Source organism: Salvelinus fontinalis, chromosome 28 (assembly GCF_029448725.1).
Source record: "Salvelinus fontinalis isolate EN_2023a chromosome 28, ASM2944872v1, whole genome shotgun sequence".
Classification (NCBI taxonomy): Eukaryota; Metazoa; Chordata; class Actinopteri; order Salmoniformes; family Salmonidae; genus Salvelinus; species Salvelinus fontinalis.
The window spans coordinates 47,592,098-47,613,212 of record NC_074692.1 but is presented as its reverse complement, the minus strand read 5'-3'; the positions used below and the strand labels follow the sequence as shown (position 1 = coordinate 47,613,212).

Genomic DNA, 21,115 nt, shown 5'->3' with positions numbered 1-21,115 from the left:
TTTGGTTTTTGCCCTAGTACTACACAGCTGATGATTAGTTGGTTATTTGAATCAGCTGTGTAGTGCTAGGGCAAAAAAACAAAACATGCAACCCTTTGGGTCCCGAGGACCGAGTTTGGGAAACGCTGGGTTAGAGGATAGGGGTCAGACTAGTATTCACCATTGATGTTAGTGTTCTGGATGTCGATGGCTCTGGTGGCGAGGTCGTCGGCCGAGGAGAGTGCGTTGGTGACGGGGCTGAACACTTCCAGGACTCCCTTGGTCAGGCTGGGCTCAAACATCATACTGCGACTACGCACACAGACGTTCTCACAGCCAGGATACAGGTTGGAGATACTCACTGACACTACAGAGACACAATGAATATAGACACAGATGTTCTCACAGCCAGGACACAGGTTGGAGATACTCACTGACACTACAGAGACACACATAATGAATATAGACAATGATGTTCTCACAGCCAGGATACAGGTTGGAGATACTCACTGACACTACAGAGACACACATAATGAATATAGACAATGATGTTCTCACAGCCAGGATACAGGTTGGAGACCGAAGTCAAGAAGTGAATATTATACATCTAATAATATACGTTGTAACCAGCAGGTGGAGCTGCTACCTCAAAGAACAATACATAGCCCAGTAGATACACTGTCTAGATATACTAAACGTCCCTAATGTCTAGAAATACTATAATACTATCTAGATATACTACACTATAATACTGTCTAGATATACTAAACGTCCCTAATGTCTAGAAATACTATAATACTATCTAGTTATACTACACTATAATACTGTCTAGATATACTAAACGTCCCTAATGTCTAGAAATACTATACTACTATCTAGTTATACTACACTATAATACTGTCTAGATATACTAAACATCCCTAATGCCTAGAAATACTATAATACTATCTAGTTATACTACACTATAATACTGTCTAGATATACTAAACTAAACTACTGTCTAGATATACTACACTATAATACTGTCTAGATATACTAAACTAAACTACTGTCTAGATATACTAAACGTCCCTAATGTCTAGATATACTATACTACTATCTAGTTATACTACACTATAATACTGTCTAGAAATACTAAACTAAACTACTGTCTAGATATACTACACTATAATACTGTCTAGATATACTACACTATAATACTGTCTAGATATACTAAACTAAACTACTGTCTAGATATACTAAACGTCCCTAATGTCTAGAAATACTAAACTATAATACTGTCTAGATATACTACACTATAATACTGTCTAGAAATACTAAACTATAATACTGTCTAGATATACTAAACGTCCCTAATGTCTAGAAATACTATAATACTATCTAGATAAACTACACTATAATACTGTCTAGATATACTACACTATAATACTGTCTAGATATACTACACTATAATACTGTCTAGATATACTACACTATAATACTGTCTAGATATACTACACTATAATACTGTCTAGATATACTAAACTACAGTACTGTCTAGATATACTACACTATAATACTGTCTAGAAATACAAAACTATAATACTGTCTAGATATACTACACTATAATACTGTCTAGATATACTACACTATAATACTGTCTAGATATACTAAACGTCCCTAATGTCTAGAAATACTAAACTATAATACTGTCTAGATATACTACACTATAATACTGTCTAGATATACTAAACTAAACTACTGTCTAGATATACTACACTACTGTCTAGATATACTAAACGTCCCTAATGTCAAGAAATACTAAACTATAATACTGTCTAGATATACTACACTATAATACTGTCTAGATATACTAAACTAAACTACTGTCTAGATATACTAAACTAAACTACTGTCTAGATATACTAAACGTCCCTAATGTCTAGAAATACTACACTATAATACTGTCTAGATATACTACACTATAATACTGTCTAGAAATACTACACTATAATACTGTCTAGATATACTACACTATAATACTGTCTAGATATACTACACTATAATACTGTCTAGATATACTACACTATAATACTGTCTACATATACTAAACGTCCCTAATGTCTAGAAATACTAAACTAAACTACTGTCTAGAAATACTACACTATAAAACTGTCTAGAAATACTACACTATAATACTGTCTAGATATACTAAACGTCCATAATGTCTAGAAATACTACACTACTGTCTAGATATACTACACTATAATACTGTCTACATATACTACACAACTGTCTAGATATACTAAACTACTGTCTAGATATACTAAACTAAACTGCTGTCTAGATATACTAAACTACTGTCTAGATATACTAAACTACTGTCTAGATATACTAAACTACAGTCTAGATATACTAAACTACAGTCTAGATATACTAAACTACAGTCTAGATATAATAAACTGCTGTCTAGATATAATAAACTGCTGTCTAGATATACTAAACTACTGTCTAGATATACTAAACTACTGTGTAGATATACTAAACTAAACTGCTGTCTAGATATACTAAACTACTGTCTAGATATACTAAACTACTGTCTAGATATACTAAACTACAGTCTAGATATACTAAACTACAGTCTAGATATAATAAACTGCTGTCTAGATATACTAAACTACTGTCTAGATATACTACACTATACTACTGTCTAGATATACTACACATACTACTGTCTTGATATACTACTGTCTAGATATACTAAACTACTGTCTAGATATACTACACTACTGTCTTGATATACTACAGTCTAGATATACTAAACTACACTACTGTCTAGATATACTAAACTACTGTCTAGATATAATAAACTGATGTCTAGATATACTAAACTGTCTAGATATACTACACTATACTACGGTCTTGATATACTACAGTCTAGATATACTAAACTATATTACTGTCTAGATATACTACACTACTGTCTAAATATACTACACTACTGTCTAGATATACTAAACTATAATACTGTCTAGATATACTACACTACTGTCTAGATATACTACACTACTGTCTAGATATACTACACTACTGTCTAGATATACTAAACTACTGTCTAGATATACTAAACTACACTACTGTTTAGATATACTAAACTATATTACTGTCTAGATATACTAAACTATATTACTTTCTAGATATACTACTACTGTCTAGATATACTAAACTACTGTCTAGATATACTACACTACTGTCTAGATATACTACACTACTGTCTAGATATACTACACTACTGTCTAGATATACTAAACTACTGTCTATATATACTAAACTACTGTCTATATATACTAAACTAATTTCTAGATATACTAAACTACTGTCTAGATATACTAAATTACAGTCTAGATAAACTAAACTACAGTCTAGATATACTAAACTGCTGTCTAGATATACTGAACTACTGTCTAGATATACTACACTATACTACTGTCTAGATATACTACACTATACTACTGTCTTGATATACTACAGTCTAGATATACTAAACTACACTACTGTCTAGATATACTAAACTACTGTCTAGATATACTAAACTGATGTCTAGATATACTAAACTGTCTAGATATACTACACTATACTACGGTCTTGATATACTACAGTCTAGATATACTAAACTATATTACTGTCTAGATATACTAAACTATATTACTGTCTAGATATACTACACTACTGTCTAAATATACTACACTACCGTCTAGATATGCTAAACTATATTACTGTCTAGATATACTACACTACTGTCTAGATATACTACACTACTGTCTAGATATACTACACTACTGTCTAGATATACTAAACTACTGTCTAGATATACTAAACTACACTACTGTTTAGATATACTAAACTACACTACTGTTTAGATATACTAAACTATATTACTGTCTAGATATACTAAACTATATTACTGTCTAGATATACTAATACTGTCTAGATATACTAAACTACTGTCTAGATATAATAAACTACTGTCTAGATATACTACACTACTGTCTAGATATACTACACTACTGTCTAGATATACTACACTACTGTCTAGATATACTACACTACTGTCTAGATATACTACACTACTGTCTAGATATACTACACTACTGTCTATATATACTAAACTACACTACTGTCTAGATATACTACACTATATTACTGTCTAGATATACTACACTACTGTCTATATATACTAAACTACACGACTGTCTAGATATACTACACTATATTACTGTCTAGATATACTAAACTACTGTCTAGATATACTACACTACTGTCTAGATATACTAAACTACACGACCATACTGTCTAGATATACTACACTACTGTCTAGATATACTAAACTACTGTCTAGATATACTAAACTACTGTCTAGATATACTAAACTACACGACCACACTGTCTAGATATAAACTACACTACTGTCTAGATATACTACACTATATTACTGTCTAGATATACTACACTACTGTCTAGATATACTAAACTACGGTCTAGATATACTAAACTACACTACTGTCTAGATATACTAAACTACACTACTGTCTAGATATACTAAACTACTGTCTAGATATACTAAACTAAACTGCTGTCTAGATATACTAAACGACTGTCTAGATATACTACACTATACTACTGTCTAGATATACTACACTATACTACTGTCTTGATATCCTACAGTCTAGATATACTAAACTGCTGTCTAGATATACTAAACTACTGTCTAGATATACTACTGTCTTGATATACTACAGTCTAGATATGCTAAACTACTGTCTAGATATACTACACTACTGTCTAGATATACTACACTACTGTCTAGATATACTACACTACTGTCTAGATATACTAAACTACTGTCTAGATATACTACACTACTGTCTAGATATACTACACTACTGTCTAGATATACTAAACTACTGTCTAGATATACTAAACTACTGTCTAGATATACTACACTACTGTCTAGATATACTACACTACTGTCTAGATATACTACACTACTGTCTAGATATACTACACTACTGTCTAGATATACTAAATTACAGTCTAGATAAACTAAACTACAGTCTAGATATACTAAACTGCTGTCTAGATATACTAAACTACTGTCTAGATATACTACACTATACTACTGTCTAGATATACTACACTATACTACTGTCTTGATATACTACAGTCTAGATATACTAAACTACACTACTGTCTAGATATACTAAACTACTGTCTAGATATACTAAACTGATGTCTAGATATACTAAACTGTCTAGATATACTACACTATACTACGGTCTTGATATACTACAGTCTAGATATACTAAACTATATTACTGTCTAGATATACTAAACTATATTACTGTCTAGATATACTACACTACTGTCTAAATATACTACACTACCGTCTAGATATGCTAAACTATATTACTGTCTAGATATACTACACTACTGTCTAGATATACTACACTACTGTCTAGATATACTACACTACTGTCTAGATATACTAAACTACTGTCTAGATATACTAAACTACACTACTGTTTAGATATACTAAACTACACTACTGTTTAGATATACTAAACTATATTACTGTCTAGATATACTAAACTATATTACTGTCTAGATATACTAATACTGTCTAGATATACTAAACTACTGTCTAGATATAATAAACTACTGTCTAGATATACTACACTACTGTCTAGATATACTACACTACTGTCTAGATATACTACACTACTGTCTAGATATACTACACTACTGTCTAGACATACTACACTACTGTCTAGATATACTACACTACTGTCTATATATACTAAACTACACTACTGTCTAGATATACTACACTATATTACTGTCTAGATATACTACACTACTGTCTATATATACTAAACTACACTACTGTCTAGATATACTACACTATATTACTGTCTAGATATACTACACTACTGTCTAGATATACTACACTACTGTCTAGATATACTAAACTACACGACCATACTGTCTAGATATACTACACTACTGTCTAGATATACTAAACTACTGTCTAGATATACTAAACTACACGACCACGCTGTCTAGATATAAACTACACTACTGTCTAGATATACTACACTATATTACTGTCTAGATATACTACACTACTGTCTAGATATACTAAACTACGGTCTAGATATACTAAACTACACTACTGTCTAGATATACTAAACTACACTACTGTCTAGATATACTAAACTACTGTCTAGATATACTAAACTAAACTGCTGTCTAGATATACTAAACGACTGTCTAGATATACTACACTATACTACTGTCTAGATATACTACACTATACTACTGTCTTGATATCCTACAGTCTAGATATACTAAACTGCTGTCTAGATATACTAAACTACTGTCTAGATATACTACTGTCTTGATATACTACAGTCTAGATATACTAAACTACTGTCTAGATATGCTAAACTACTGTCTAGATATACTACACTACTGTCTAGATATACTACACTACTGTCTATATATACTACACTACTGTCTAGATATACTAAACTACTGTCTAGATATACTAAACTACTGTCTAGATATACTAAACTACTGTCTAGATATACTACACTACTGTCTAGATATACTACACTACTGTCTAGATATACTACACTACTGTCTAGATATACTACACTACTGTCTAGATATACTACACTACTGTCTAGATATACTAAACTACTGTCTAGATATACTAAACTAAACTGCTGTCTAGATATACTAAACTACTGTCTAGAAATACTAAACTACTGTCTAGATATACTACTGTCTTGATATACTACAGTCTAGATATACTAAACTACTGTCTAGATATGCTAAACTACTGTCTAGATATACTACACTACTGTCTAGATATACTACACTACTGTCTAGATATACTACACTACTGTCTATATATACTACACTACTGTCTAGATATACTAAACTACTGTCTAGATATACTAAACTACTGTCTAGATATACTAAACTACTGTCTAGATATACTACACTACTGTCTAGATATACTACACTACTGTCTAGATATACTACACTATAATACTGTCTAGATATACTACACTATAATACTGTCTACATATACTAAACGTCCCTAATGTCTAGAAATACTAAACTAAACTACTGTCTAGAAATACTACACTATAATACTGTCTAGAAATACTACACTATAATACTGTCTAGATATACTACACTACTGTCTAGATATACTAAACTACTGTCTAGATATACTAAACTACTGTCCAGATATACTACACTACTGTCCAGATATACTACACTACTGTCTAGATATACTACACTACTGTCTAGATATACTACACTACTGTCTAGATATTCTACACTACTGTCTAGATATACTACACTACTGTCTAGATATACTAAACTACTGTGTAGATATACTAAACTAAACTGCTGTCTAGATATACTAAACTACTGTCTAGATATACTAAACTACTGTCTAGATATACTAAACTACTGTCTAGATATACTAAACTACAGTCTAGATATACTAAACTACAGTCTAGATATACTAAACTACAGTCTAGATATAATAAACTGCTGTCTAGATATACTACACTACTGTCTAGATATACTACACTATACTACTGTCTAGATATACTACACTATACTACTGTCTAGATATACTACTGTCTAGATATACTAAACTACTGTCTAGATATACTACACTACTGTCTTGATATACTACAGTCTAGATATACTAAACTACACTACTGTCTAGATATACTAAACTACTGTCTAGATATAATAAACTGATGTCTAGATATACTAAACTGTCTAGATATACTACACTATACTACGGTCTTGATATACTACAGTCTAGATATACTAAACTATATTACTGTCTAGATATACTACACTACTGTCTAAATATACTACACTACTGTCTAGATATACTAAACTATAATACTGTCTAGATATACTACACTACTGTCTAGATATACTACACTACTGTCTAGATATACTAAACTACTGTCTAGATATACTAAACTACTGTCTAGATATACTAAACTACACTACTGTTTAGATATACTAAACTATATTACTGTCTAGATATACTAAACTATATTACTTTCTAGATATACTACTACTGTCTAGATATACTAAACTACTGTCTAGATATACTACACTACTGTCTAGATATACTACACTACTGTCTAGATATACTACACTACTGTCTAGATATACTAAACTACTGTCTATATATACTAAACTACTGTCTATATATACTAAACTAATTTCTAGATATACTAAACTACTGTCTAGATATACTAAATTACAGTCTAGATAAACTAAACTACAGTCTAGATATACTAAACTGCTGTCTAGATATACTAAACTACTGTCTAGATATACTACACTATACTACTGTCTAGATATACTACACTATACTACTGTCTTGATATACTACAGTCTAGATATACTAAACTACACTACTGTCTAGATATACTAAACTACTGTCTAGATATACTAAACTGATGTCTAGATATACTAAACTGTCTAGATATACTACACTATACTACGGTCTTGATATACTACAGTCTAGATATACTAAACTATATTACTGTCTAGATATACTAAACTATATTACTGTCTAGATATACTACACTACTGTCTAAATATACTACACTACCGTCTAGATATGCTAAACTATATTACTGTCTAGATATACTACACTACTGTCTAGATATACTACACTACTGTCTAGATATACTACACTACTGTCTAGATATACTACACTACTGTCTAGATATACTACACTACTGTCTAGATATACTAAACTAAACTGCTGTCTAGATATACTAAACTACTGTCTAGAAATACTAAACTACTGTCTAGATATACTACTGTCTTGATATACTACAGTCTAGATATACTAAACTACTGTCTAGATATGCTAAACTACTGTCTAGATATACTACACTACTGTCTAGATATACTACACTACTGTCTAGATATACTACACTACTGTCTATATATACTACACTACTGTCTAGATATACTAAACTACTGTCTAGATATACTAAACTACTGTCTAGATATACTAAACTACTGTCTAGATATACTAAACTACTGTCTAGATATACTACACTACTGTCTAGATATACTACACTACTGTCTAGATATACTACACTATAATACTGTCTAGATATACTACACTATAATACTGTCTACATATACTAAACGTCCCTAATGTCTAGAAATACTAAACTAAACTACTGTCTAGAAATACTACACTATAATACTGTCTAGAAATACTACACTATAATACTGTCTAGATATACTACACTACTGTCTAGATATACTAAACTACTGTCTAGATATACTAAACTACTGTCCAGATATACTACACTACTGTCCAGATATACTACACTACTGTCTAGATATACTACACTACTGTCTAGATATACTACACTACTGTCTAGATATTCTACACTACTGTCTAGATATACTACACTACTGTCTAGATATACTAAACTACTGTGTAGATATACTAAACTAAACTGCTGTCTAGATATACTAAACTACTGTCTAGATATACTAAACTACTGTCTAGATATACTAAACTACAGTCTAGATATACTAAACTACAGTCTAGATATAATAAACTGCTGTCTAGATATACTACACTACTGTCTAGATATACTACACTATACTACTGTCTAGATATACTACACTATACTACTGTCTAGATATACTACTGTCTAGATATACTAAACTACTGTCTAGATATACTACACTACTGTCTTGATATACTACAGTCTAGATATACTAAACTACACTACTGTCTAGATATACTAAACTACTGTCTAGATATAATAAACTGATGTCTAGATATACTAAACTGTCTAGATATACTACACTATACTACGGTCTTGATATACTACAGTCTAGATATACTAAACTATATTACTGTCTAGATATACTACACTACTGTCTAAATATACTACACTACTGTCTAGATATACTAAACTATAATACTGTCTAGATATACTACACTACTGTCTAGATATACTACACTACTGTCTAGATATACTAAACTACTGTCTAGATATACTAAACTACTGTCTAGATATACTAAACTACACTACTGTTTAGATATACTAAACTATATTACTGTCTAGATATACTAAACTATATTACTTTCTAGATATACTACTACTGTCTAGATATACTAAACTACTGTCTAGATATACTACACTACTGTCTAGATATACTACACTACTGTCTAGATATACTACACTACTGTCTAGATATACTACACTACTGTCTAGATATACTAAACTACTGTCTATATATACTAAACTACTGTCTATATATACTAAACTAATTTCTAGATATACTAAACTACTGTCTAGATATACTAAATTACAGTCTAGATAAACTAAACTACAGTCTAGATATACTAAACTGCTGTCTAGATATACTAAACTACTGTCTAGATATACTACACTATACTACTGTCTAGATATACTACACTATACTACTGTCTTGATATACTACAGTCTAGATATACTAAACTACACTACTGTCTAGATATACTAAACTACTGTCTAGATATACTAAACTGATGTCTAGATATACTAAACTGTCTAGATATACTACACTATACTACGGTCTTGATATACTACAGTCTAGATATACTAAACTATATTACTGTCTAGATATACTAAACTATATTACTGTCTAGATATACTACACTACTGTCTAAATATACTACACTACCGTCTAGATATGCTAAACTATATTACTGTCTAGATATACTACACTACTGTCTAGATATACTACACTACTGTCTAGATATACTACACTACTGTCTAGATATACTAAACTACTGTCTAGATATACTAAACTACACTACTGTTTAGATATACTAAACTACACTACTGTTTAGATATACTAAACTATATTACTGTCTAGATATACTAATACTGTCTAGATATACTAAACTACTGTCTAGATATAATAAACTACTGTCTAGATATACTACACTACTGTCTAGATATACTACACTACTGTCTAGATATACTACACTACTGTCTAGATATACTACACTACTGTCTAGATATACTACACTACTATCTAGATATACTACACTACTGTCTAGATATACTACACTACTGTCTAGATATACTACACTACTGTCTAGATATACTAAACTACACTACTGTCTAGATATACTACACTATATTACTGTCTAGATATACTACACTACTGTCTATATATACTAAACTACACTACTGTCTAGATATACTACACTATATTACTGTCTAGATATACTACACTACTGTCTAGATATACTACACTACTGTCTAGATATACTAAACTACACGACCATACTGTCTAGATATACTACACTACTGTCTAGATATACTAAACTACTGTCTAGATATACTAAACTACACGACCACACTGTCTAGATATAAACTACACTACTGTCTAGATATACTACACTATATTACTGTCTAGATATACTACACTACTGTCTAGATATACTAAACTACGGTCTAGATATACTAAACTACACTACTGTCTAGATATACTAAACGACACTACTGTATAGATATACTACACTACTGTCTAGATATACTAAACTACTGTCTAGATATACTAAACTAAACTGCTGTCTAGATATACTAAACGACTGTCTAGATATACTACACTATACTACTGTCTAGATATACTACACTATACTACTGTCTTGATATCCTACAGTCTAGATATACTAAACTGCTGTCTAGATATACTACTGTCTTGATATACTACAGTCTAGATATACTAAACTACTGTCTAGATATACTAAACTACTGTCTAGATATAATAAACTACTGTCTAGATATACTACACTACTGTCTAGATATACTACACTACTGTCTAGATATACTACACTACTGTCTAGATATACTACACTACTGTCTAGATATACTACACTACTGTCTATATATACTACACTACTGTCTATATATACTAAACTACACTACTGTCTAGATATACTACACTATATTACTGTCTAGATATACTACACTACTGTCTAGATATTCTACACTACTGTCTAGATATACTACACTACTGTCTAGATATACTAAACTACTGTGTAGATATACTAAACTAAACTGCTGTCTAGATATACTAAACTACTGTCTAGATATACTAAACTACTGTCTAGATATACTAAACTACTGTCTAGATATACTAAACTACAGTCTAGATATACTAAACTACAGTCTAGATATACTAAACTACAGTCTAGATATAATAAACTGCTGTCTAGATATACTACACTACTGTCTAGATATACTACACTATACTACTGTCTAGATATACTACACTATACTACTGTCTAGATATACTACTGTCTAGATATACTAAACTACTGTCTAGATATACTACAGTCTAGATATACTAAACTACACTACTGTCTAGATATACTAAACTACTGTCTAGATATAATAAACTGATGTCTAGATATACTAAACTGTCTAGATATACTACACTATACTACGGTCTTGATATACTACAGTCTAGATATACTAAACTATATTACTGTCTAGATATACTACACTACTGTCTAAATATACTACACTACTGTCTAGATATACTAAACTATAATACTGTCTAGATATACTACACTACTGTCTAGATATACTACACTACTGTCTAGATATACTAAACTACTGTCTAGATATACTAAACTACTGTCTAGATATACTAAACTACACTACTGTTTAGATATACTAAACTATATTACTGTCTAGATATACTAAACTATATTACTTTCTAGATATACTACTACTGTCTAGATATACTAAACTACTGTCTAGATATACTACACTACTGTCTAGATATACTACACTACTGTCTAGATATACTACACTACTGTCTAGATATACTAAACTACTGTCTATATATACTAAACTACTGTCTATATATACTAAACTAATTTCTAGATATACTAAACTACTGTCTAGATATACTAAATTACAGTCTAGATAAACTAAACTACAGTCTAGATATACTAAACTGCTGTCTAGATATACTAAACTACTGTCTAGATATACTACACTATACTACTGTCTAGATATACTACACTATACTACTGTCTTGATATACTACAGTCTAGATATACTAAACTACACTACTGTCTAGATATACTAAACTACTGTCTAGATATACTAAACTGATGTCTAGATATACTAAACTGTCTAGATATACTACACTATACTACGGTCTTGATATACTACAGTCTAGATATACTAAACTATATTACTGTCTAGATATACTAAACTATATTACTGTCTAGATATACTAAACTATATTACTGTCTAGATATACTACACTACTGTCTAAATATACTACACTACCGTCTAGATATGCTAAACTATATTACTGTCTAGATATACTACACTACTGTCTAGATATACTACACTACTGTCTAGATATACTACACTACTGTCTAGATATACTACACTACTGTCTAGATATACTACACTACTGTCTAGATATACTAAACTAAACTGCTGTCTAGATATACTAAACTACTGTCTAGAAATACTAAACTACTGTCTAGATATACTACTGTCTTGATATACTACAGTCTAGATATACTAAACTACTGTCTAGATATGCTAAACTACTGTCTAGATATACTACACTACTGTCTAGATATACTACACTACTGTCTAGATATACTACACTACTGTCTATATATACTACACTACTGTCTAGATATACTAAACTACTGTCTAGATATACTAAACTACTGTCTAGATATACTAAACTACTGTCTAGATATACTACACTACTGTCTAGATATACTACACTACTGTCTAGATATACTACACTATAATACTGTCTAGATATACTACACTATAATACTGTCTACATATACTAAACGTCCCTAATGTCTAGAAATACTAAACTAAACTACTGTCTAGAAATACTACACTATAATACTGTCTAGAAATACTACACTATAATACTGTCTAGATATACTACACTACTGTCTAGATATACTAAACTACTGTCTAGATATACTAAACTACTGTCCAGATATACTACACTACTGTCCAGATATACTACACTACTGTCTAGATATACTACACTACTGTCTAGATATACTACACTACTGTCTAGATATTCTACACTACTGTCTAGATATACTACACTACTGTCTAGATATACTAAACTACTGTGTAGATATACTAAACTAAACTGCTGTCTAGATATACTAAACTACTGTCTAGATATACTAAACTACTGTCTAGATATACTAAACTACAGTCTAGATATACTAAACTACAGTCTAGATATAATAAACTGCTGTCTAGATATACTACACTACTGTCTAGATATACTACACTATACTACTGTCTAGATATACTACACTATACTACTGTCTAGATATACTACTGTCTAGATATACTAAACTACTGTCTAGATATACTACACTACTGTCTTGATATACTACAGTCTAGATATACTAAACTACACTACTGTCTAGATATACTAAACTACTGTCTAGATATAATAAACTGATGTCTAGATATACTAAACTGTCTAGATATACTACACTATACTACGGTCTTGATATACTACAGTCTAGATATACTAAACTATATTACTGTCTAGATATACTACACTACTGTCTAAATATACTACACTACTGTCTAGATATACTAAACTATAATACTGTCTAGATATACTACACTACTGTCTAGATATACTACACTACTGTCTAGATATACTAAACTACTGTCTAGATATACTAAACTACTGTCTAGATATACTAAACTACACTACTGTTTAGATATACTAAACTATATTACTGTCTAGATATACTAAACTATATTACTTTCTAGATATACTACTACTGTCTAGATATACTAAACTACTGTCTAGATATACTACACTACTGTCTAGATATACTACACTACTGTCTAGATATACTACACTACTGTCTAGATATACTACACTACTGTCTAGATATACTAAACTACTGTCTATATATACTAAACTACTGTCTATATATACTAAACTAATTTCTAGATATACTAAACTACTGTCTAGATATACTAAATTACAGTCTAGATAAACTAAACTACAGTCTAGATATACTAAACTGCTGTCTAGATATACTAAACTACTGTCTAGATATACTACACTATACTACTGTCTAGATATACTACACTATACTACTGTCTTGATATACTACAGTCTAGATATACTAAACTACACTACTGTCTAGATATACTAAACTACTGTCTAGATATACTAAACTGATGTCTAGATATACTAAACTGTCTAGATATACTACACTATACTACGGTCTTGATATACTACAGTCTAGATATACTAAACTATATTACTGTCTAGATATACTAAACTATATTACTGTCTAGATATACTACACTACTGTCTAAATATACTACACTACCGTCTAGATATGCTAAACTATATTACTGTCTAGATATACTACACTACTGTCTAGATATACTACACTACTGTCTAGATATACTACACTACTGTCTAGATATACTAAACTACTGTCTAGATATACTAAACTACACTACTGTTTAGATATACTAAACTACACTACTGTTTAGATATACTAAACTATATTACTGTCTAGATATACTAAACTATATTACTGTCTAGATATACTAATACTGTCTAGATATACTAAACTACTGTCTAGATATAATAAACTACTGTCTAGATATACTACACTACTGTCTAGATATACTACACTACTGTCTAGATATACTACACTACTGTCTAGATATACTACACTACTGTCTAGATATACTACACTACTATCTAGATATACTACACTACTGTCTAGATATACTACACTACTGTCTAGATATACTACACTACTGTCTATATATACTAAACTACACTACTGTCTAGATATACTACACTATATTACTGTCTAGATATACTACACTACTGTCTATATATACTAAACTACACTACTGTCTAGATATACTACACTATATTACTGTCTAGATATACTACACTACTGTCTAGATATACTACACTACTGTCTAGATATACTAAACTACACGACCATACTGTCTAGATATACTACACTACTGTCTAGATATACTAAACTACTGTCTAGATATACTAAACTACACGACCACACTGTCTAGATATAAACTACACTACTGTCTAGATATACTACACTATATTACTGTCTAGATATACTACACTACTGTCTAGATATACTAAACTACGGTCTAGATATACTAAACTACACTACTGTCTAGATATACTAAACGACACTACTGTATAGATATACTACACTACTGTCTAGATATACTAAACTACTGTCTAGATATACTAAACTAAACTGCTGTCTAGATATACTAAACGACTGTCTAGATATACTACACTATACTACTGTCTAGATATACTACACTATACTACTGTCTTGATATCCTACAGTCTAGATATACTAAACTGCTGTCTAGATATACTACTGTCTTGATATACTACAGTCTAGATATACTAAACTACTGTCTAGATATACTAAACTACTGTCTAGATATAATAAACTACTGTCTAGATATACTACACTACTGTCTAGATATACTACACTACTGTCTAGATATACTACACTACTGTCTAGATATACTACACTACTGTCTAGATATACTACACTACTGTCTAGATATACTACACTACTGTCTAGATATACTACACTACTGTCTATATATACTACACTACTGTCTATATATACTAAACTACACTACTGTCTAGATATACTACACTATATTACTGTCTAGATATACTACACTACTGTCTATATATACTAAACTACACTACTGTCTAGATATACTACACTATATTACTGTCTAGATATACTACACTACTGTCTAGATATACTACACTACTGTCTAGATATACTAAACTACACGACCATACTGTCTAGATATACTACACTACTGTCTAGATATACTAAACTACTGTCTAGATATACTAAACTACACGACCACGCTGTCTAGATATAAACTACACTACTGTCTAGATATACTACACTACTGTCTAGATATACTAAACTACGGTCTAGATATACTAAACTACACTACTGTCTAGATATACTAAACTACACTACTGTCTAGATATACTAAACTACTGTCTAGATATACTAAACTAAACTGCTGTCTAGATATACTAAACGACTGTCTAGATATACTACACTATACTACTGTCTAGATATACTACACTATACTACTGTCTTGATATCCTACAGTCTAGATATACTAAACTGCTGTCTAGATATACTAAACTACTGTCTAGATATACTACTGTCTTGATATACTACAGTCTAGATATACTAAACTACTGTCTAGATATGCTAAACTACTGTCTAGATATACTACACTACTGTCTAGATATACTACACTACTGTCTAGATATACTACACTACTGTCTATATATACTACACTACTGTCTAGATATACTAAACTACTGTCTAGATATACTAAACTACTGTCTAGATATACTACACTACTGTCTAGATATACTAAACTACGGTCTAGATATACTAAACTACACTACTGTCTAGATATACTAAACTACACTACTGTCTAGATATACTAAACTACTGTCTAGATATACTAAACTAAACTGCTGTCTAGATATACTAAACGACTGTCTAGATATACTACACTATACTACTGTCTAGATATACTACACTATACTACTGTCTTGATATCCTACAGTCTAGATATACTAAACTGCTGTCTAGATATACTAAACTACTGTCTAGATATACTACTGTCTTGATATACTACAGTCTAGATATACTAAACTACTGTCTAGATATGCTAAACTACTGTCTAGATATACTACACTACTGTCTAGATATACTACACTACTGTCTAGATATACTACACTACTGTCTATATATACTACACTACTGTCTAGATATACTAAACTACTGTCTAGATATACTAAACTACTGTCTAGATATACTAAACTACTGTCTAGATATACTACACTACTGTCTAGATATACTACACTACTGTCTAGATATACTACACTACTGTCTAGATATACTACACTACTGTCTAGATATACTAAACTACTGTCTAGATATACTAAACTAAACTGCTGTCTAGATATACTAAACTACTGTCTAGAAATACTAAACTACTGTCTAGATATACTACTGTCTTGATATACTACAGTCTAGATATACTAAACTACTGTCTAGATATGCTAAACTACTGTCTAGATATACTACACTACTGTCTAGATATACTACACTACTGTCTAGATATACTACACTACTGTCTATATATACTACACTACTGTCTAGATATACTAAACTACTGTCTAGATATACTAAACTACTGTCTAGATATACTAAACTACTGTCTAGATATACTACACTACTGTCTAGATATACTACACTACTGTCTAGATATACTACACTACTGTCTAGATATACTACACTACTGTCTAGATATACTAAACTACTGTCTAGATATACTAAACTAAACTGCTGTCTAGATATACTAAACTACTGTCTAGAAATACTAAACTACTGTCTAGATATACTAAACTACAGTCTAGATATACTAAACTACAGTCTAGATATACTAAACTACTGTCTAGATATACTAAACTACACAACCATACTGTCTAGATATACTACACTACTGTCTAGATATACTAAACTACACTACTGTCTAGATATACTAAACTACCATCTAGATATACTAAACTGCTGTCTAGATATACTACACTACTGTCTAGATATACTAAAATACTGTCTAGATAAACTAAACTACTGTCTAGATATACTACACTACTGTCTAGATATACAGCACTATACTACTTTTTACATATACTACAATATACTATCATGCTGTCTAGATATACTAAACTACTATCTAGATATACAGCACTATACTACTGTCTAGATATAATAAACTACACTACTGTTTAGATATACAGCACTATACTACTGTCTAGATATACTAAACTACTTTCTACATATACTACACTATACTACCACACGGGCAAGATATACTATACTACCATACTGTCTAAATATACTATACTACCATACTGTCTAAATATACTACCATACTATCTAAATATACTAAACTACGCTACTGTCTAGATATACTCAACTGAATGACTTTGGCTTCTCTCCATTCCGGAGGACAAAGACTTTCCTCTAGACACAGATTAAAGATATGACAGACAGGAGTGGCTATAGTCAGCTACCATCCTCAGTAGCTTTCCATCTAAGTTGTCAATGCCAAGAGGTTTCTCATTATTGATCGTTAACAAACAAAAAATACACCTCTCCCATACTAACTTTACAGATTTCAAACTTGCAAAGCTTTTCTTTCATTATTTGTTAATTTCTGCATGAGTAGGATGGCTCACTGTTCGTTGTGGGCATTTCCTGTCTAAGTTTGTCCACTTTGCCAATGAGGTAATCAAAATAATTGGCAACATCAAAGGGTTTTGTGATGAATAAACCATCTGATTTGATGAAAGATGGAGTTGAATTTGTCTTTCTGCCCATAATTTCATTTAAAGTATTCCAACGTTTTTTTTTCCATAATTCTTTATATCATTGATATTCGTTTCATAATACAGTTTCTTCTTCTTTTTGTTGAGTCAAGTCACATCACTTCTCAATTTGCAGTAAGTCAGCCAGTCAGATGTGCAGCCAGACTTATTAGCCACTCTTTTGCCCCATCTCTTTCAACCATACAGTTTTTCAATTCCTCATCAATCCATGGAGCCTTAATAGTTTTAACAGTCAGTTTCTTAACAGGTGCTTGTTTATCAATAATTATAAAGAAGCAATTTCATAAAGTCATCAAGTGCAGCATCTGGACGCTCCTGATTAATCACAACATACCAACAAATATTTTTAACATCATCCACATAACATGTTGACCAGACCGGCCGCACGTGCGTCCTTGTGCGCCATCACGCGCATGTTGATGTTGTCCACCCGAACCAGACCTGATCAAGACACGCAGGTTTAAATATCAAAACCAACTCTGAAACAACTTTATAAATTTGGGGACAAGTCGAAAAGCATTAAACATTTATGGCCATTTAGCTAGCTAGATGTTAATTTAGTTAATTTGTCCTGGGATATAAACATTGGGTTGTTATTTTACCTGAAATGCACAAGGACCTCTACTCCAACAATTAATCCACAGATAAAAGGGAAAACCAAGTTCGTTTCTAATAAACCAAATCAAACTTTATTTGTCACATGCGCCGAATACGACAAGTGTCGACCTTATCGTGAAATGCTTACAAGTCAATGTGCGGGGGTACAGGCTAGTTGAGGTAATTTGTACATGTAGGTAGGGGTTGGGATATGTACATACGGTTACTGTGGGGACGACGTCGTCGATGCACTTATTGATGAAGTCGATGACTGAGGTGGTGTATTCCTCAATGCCATTGGATGAACCCTGGAACCTATTCCAGTCTGTGCTGCAAAACAGTCCTGTAGCTTAGCATCTGCTTCATCTGACCACTTCTTTATTGAGCGTGTCACTGGTACTTCCTGCTTTAGTTTTTTAGTCACTGTGACTTGGGTGACTGGAGTCACAAACTCTCATTTGTTCAGAGTTGCCAAATGGAGGGTGAGGGAGAGTTTTGTATGTGTGTGGAGTAAAGGTGGTCTAGAGTTTCTTTCCCTCTGGTTGCACATTTAACATGCTGGTAAAATTTGGTAAAACTGATTTAAGTGTGCCTGCATTAAATTCCCCGGTCACTAGGAGCGCCGCTTCTGGGTGGTGGTAAATAGACGTCTACGAATAATATAGATGTGAACTCTCTTGGTAGATAGTGTGGTCTACAGTAAATCAACGAGTATTCTACCTCAGGCGAGCAATACCTCGAGACCTCCTTAATATTAGACATCACGCAACAGCTGTTATTGACAAATAGACACACCCCCCACCCCTCGTCTTACCGGACGTAGCTACTCTGTCCTGCCAATGCACAGAAAACACTGCCAACTGAACATTATTTGTGTCGTCGTTCAGCCCCGACTCGGTGAAGCATA

At 31.4% G+C, this 21,115-nt stretch overlaps 1 protein-coding gene across 1 annotated transcript in view; it reads right to left on the bottom strand.

Moving 5' to 3' along the window:
* dapk1 (death-associated protein kinase 1) overlaps nucleotides 1-21,115 on the bottom strand; it is a gene marked incomplete at its 5' end in the record, with an annotated part of 153,854 nt that overhangs the window by 66,055 nt on the left and 66,684 nt on the right. Inside the window, 1 exon segment of the mRNA XM_055887875.1 lies at nucleotides 161-346. Within this exon segment, the coding sequence (XP_055743850.1) occupies nucleotides 161-346 (186 nt within the window).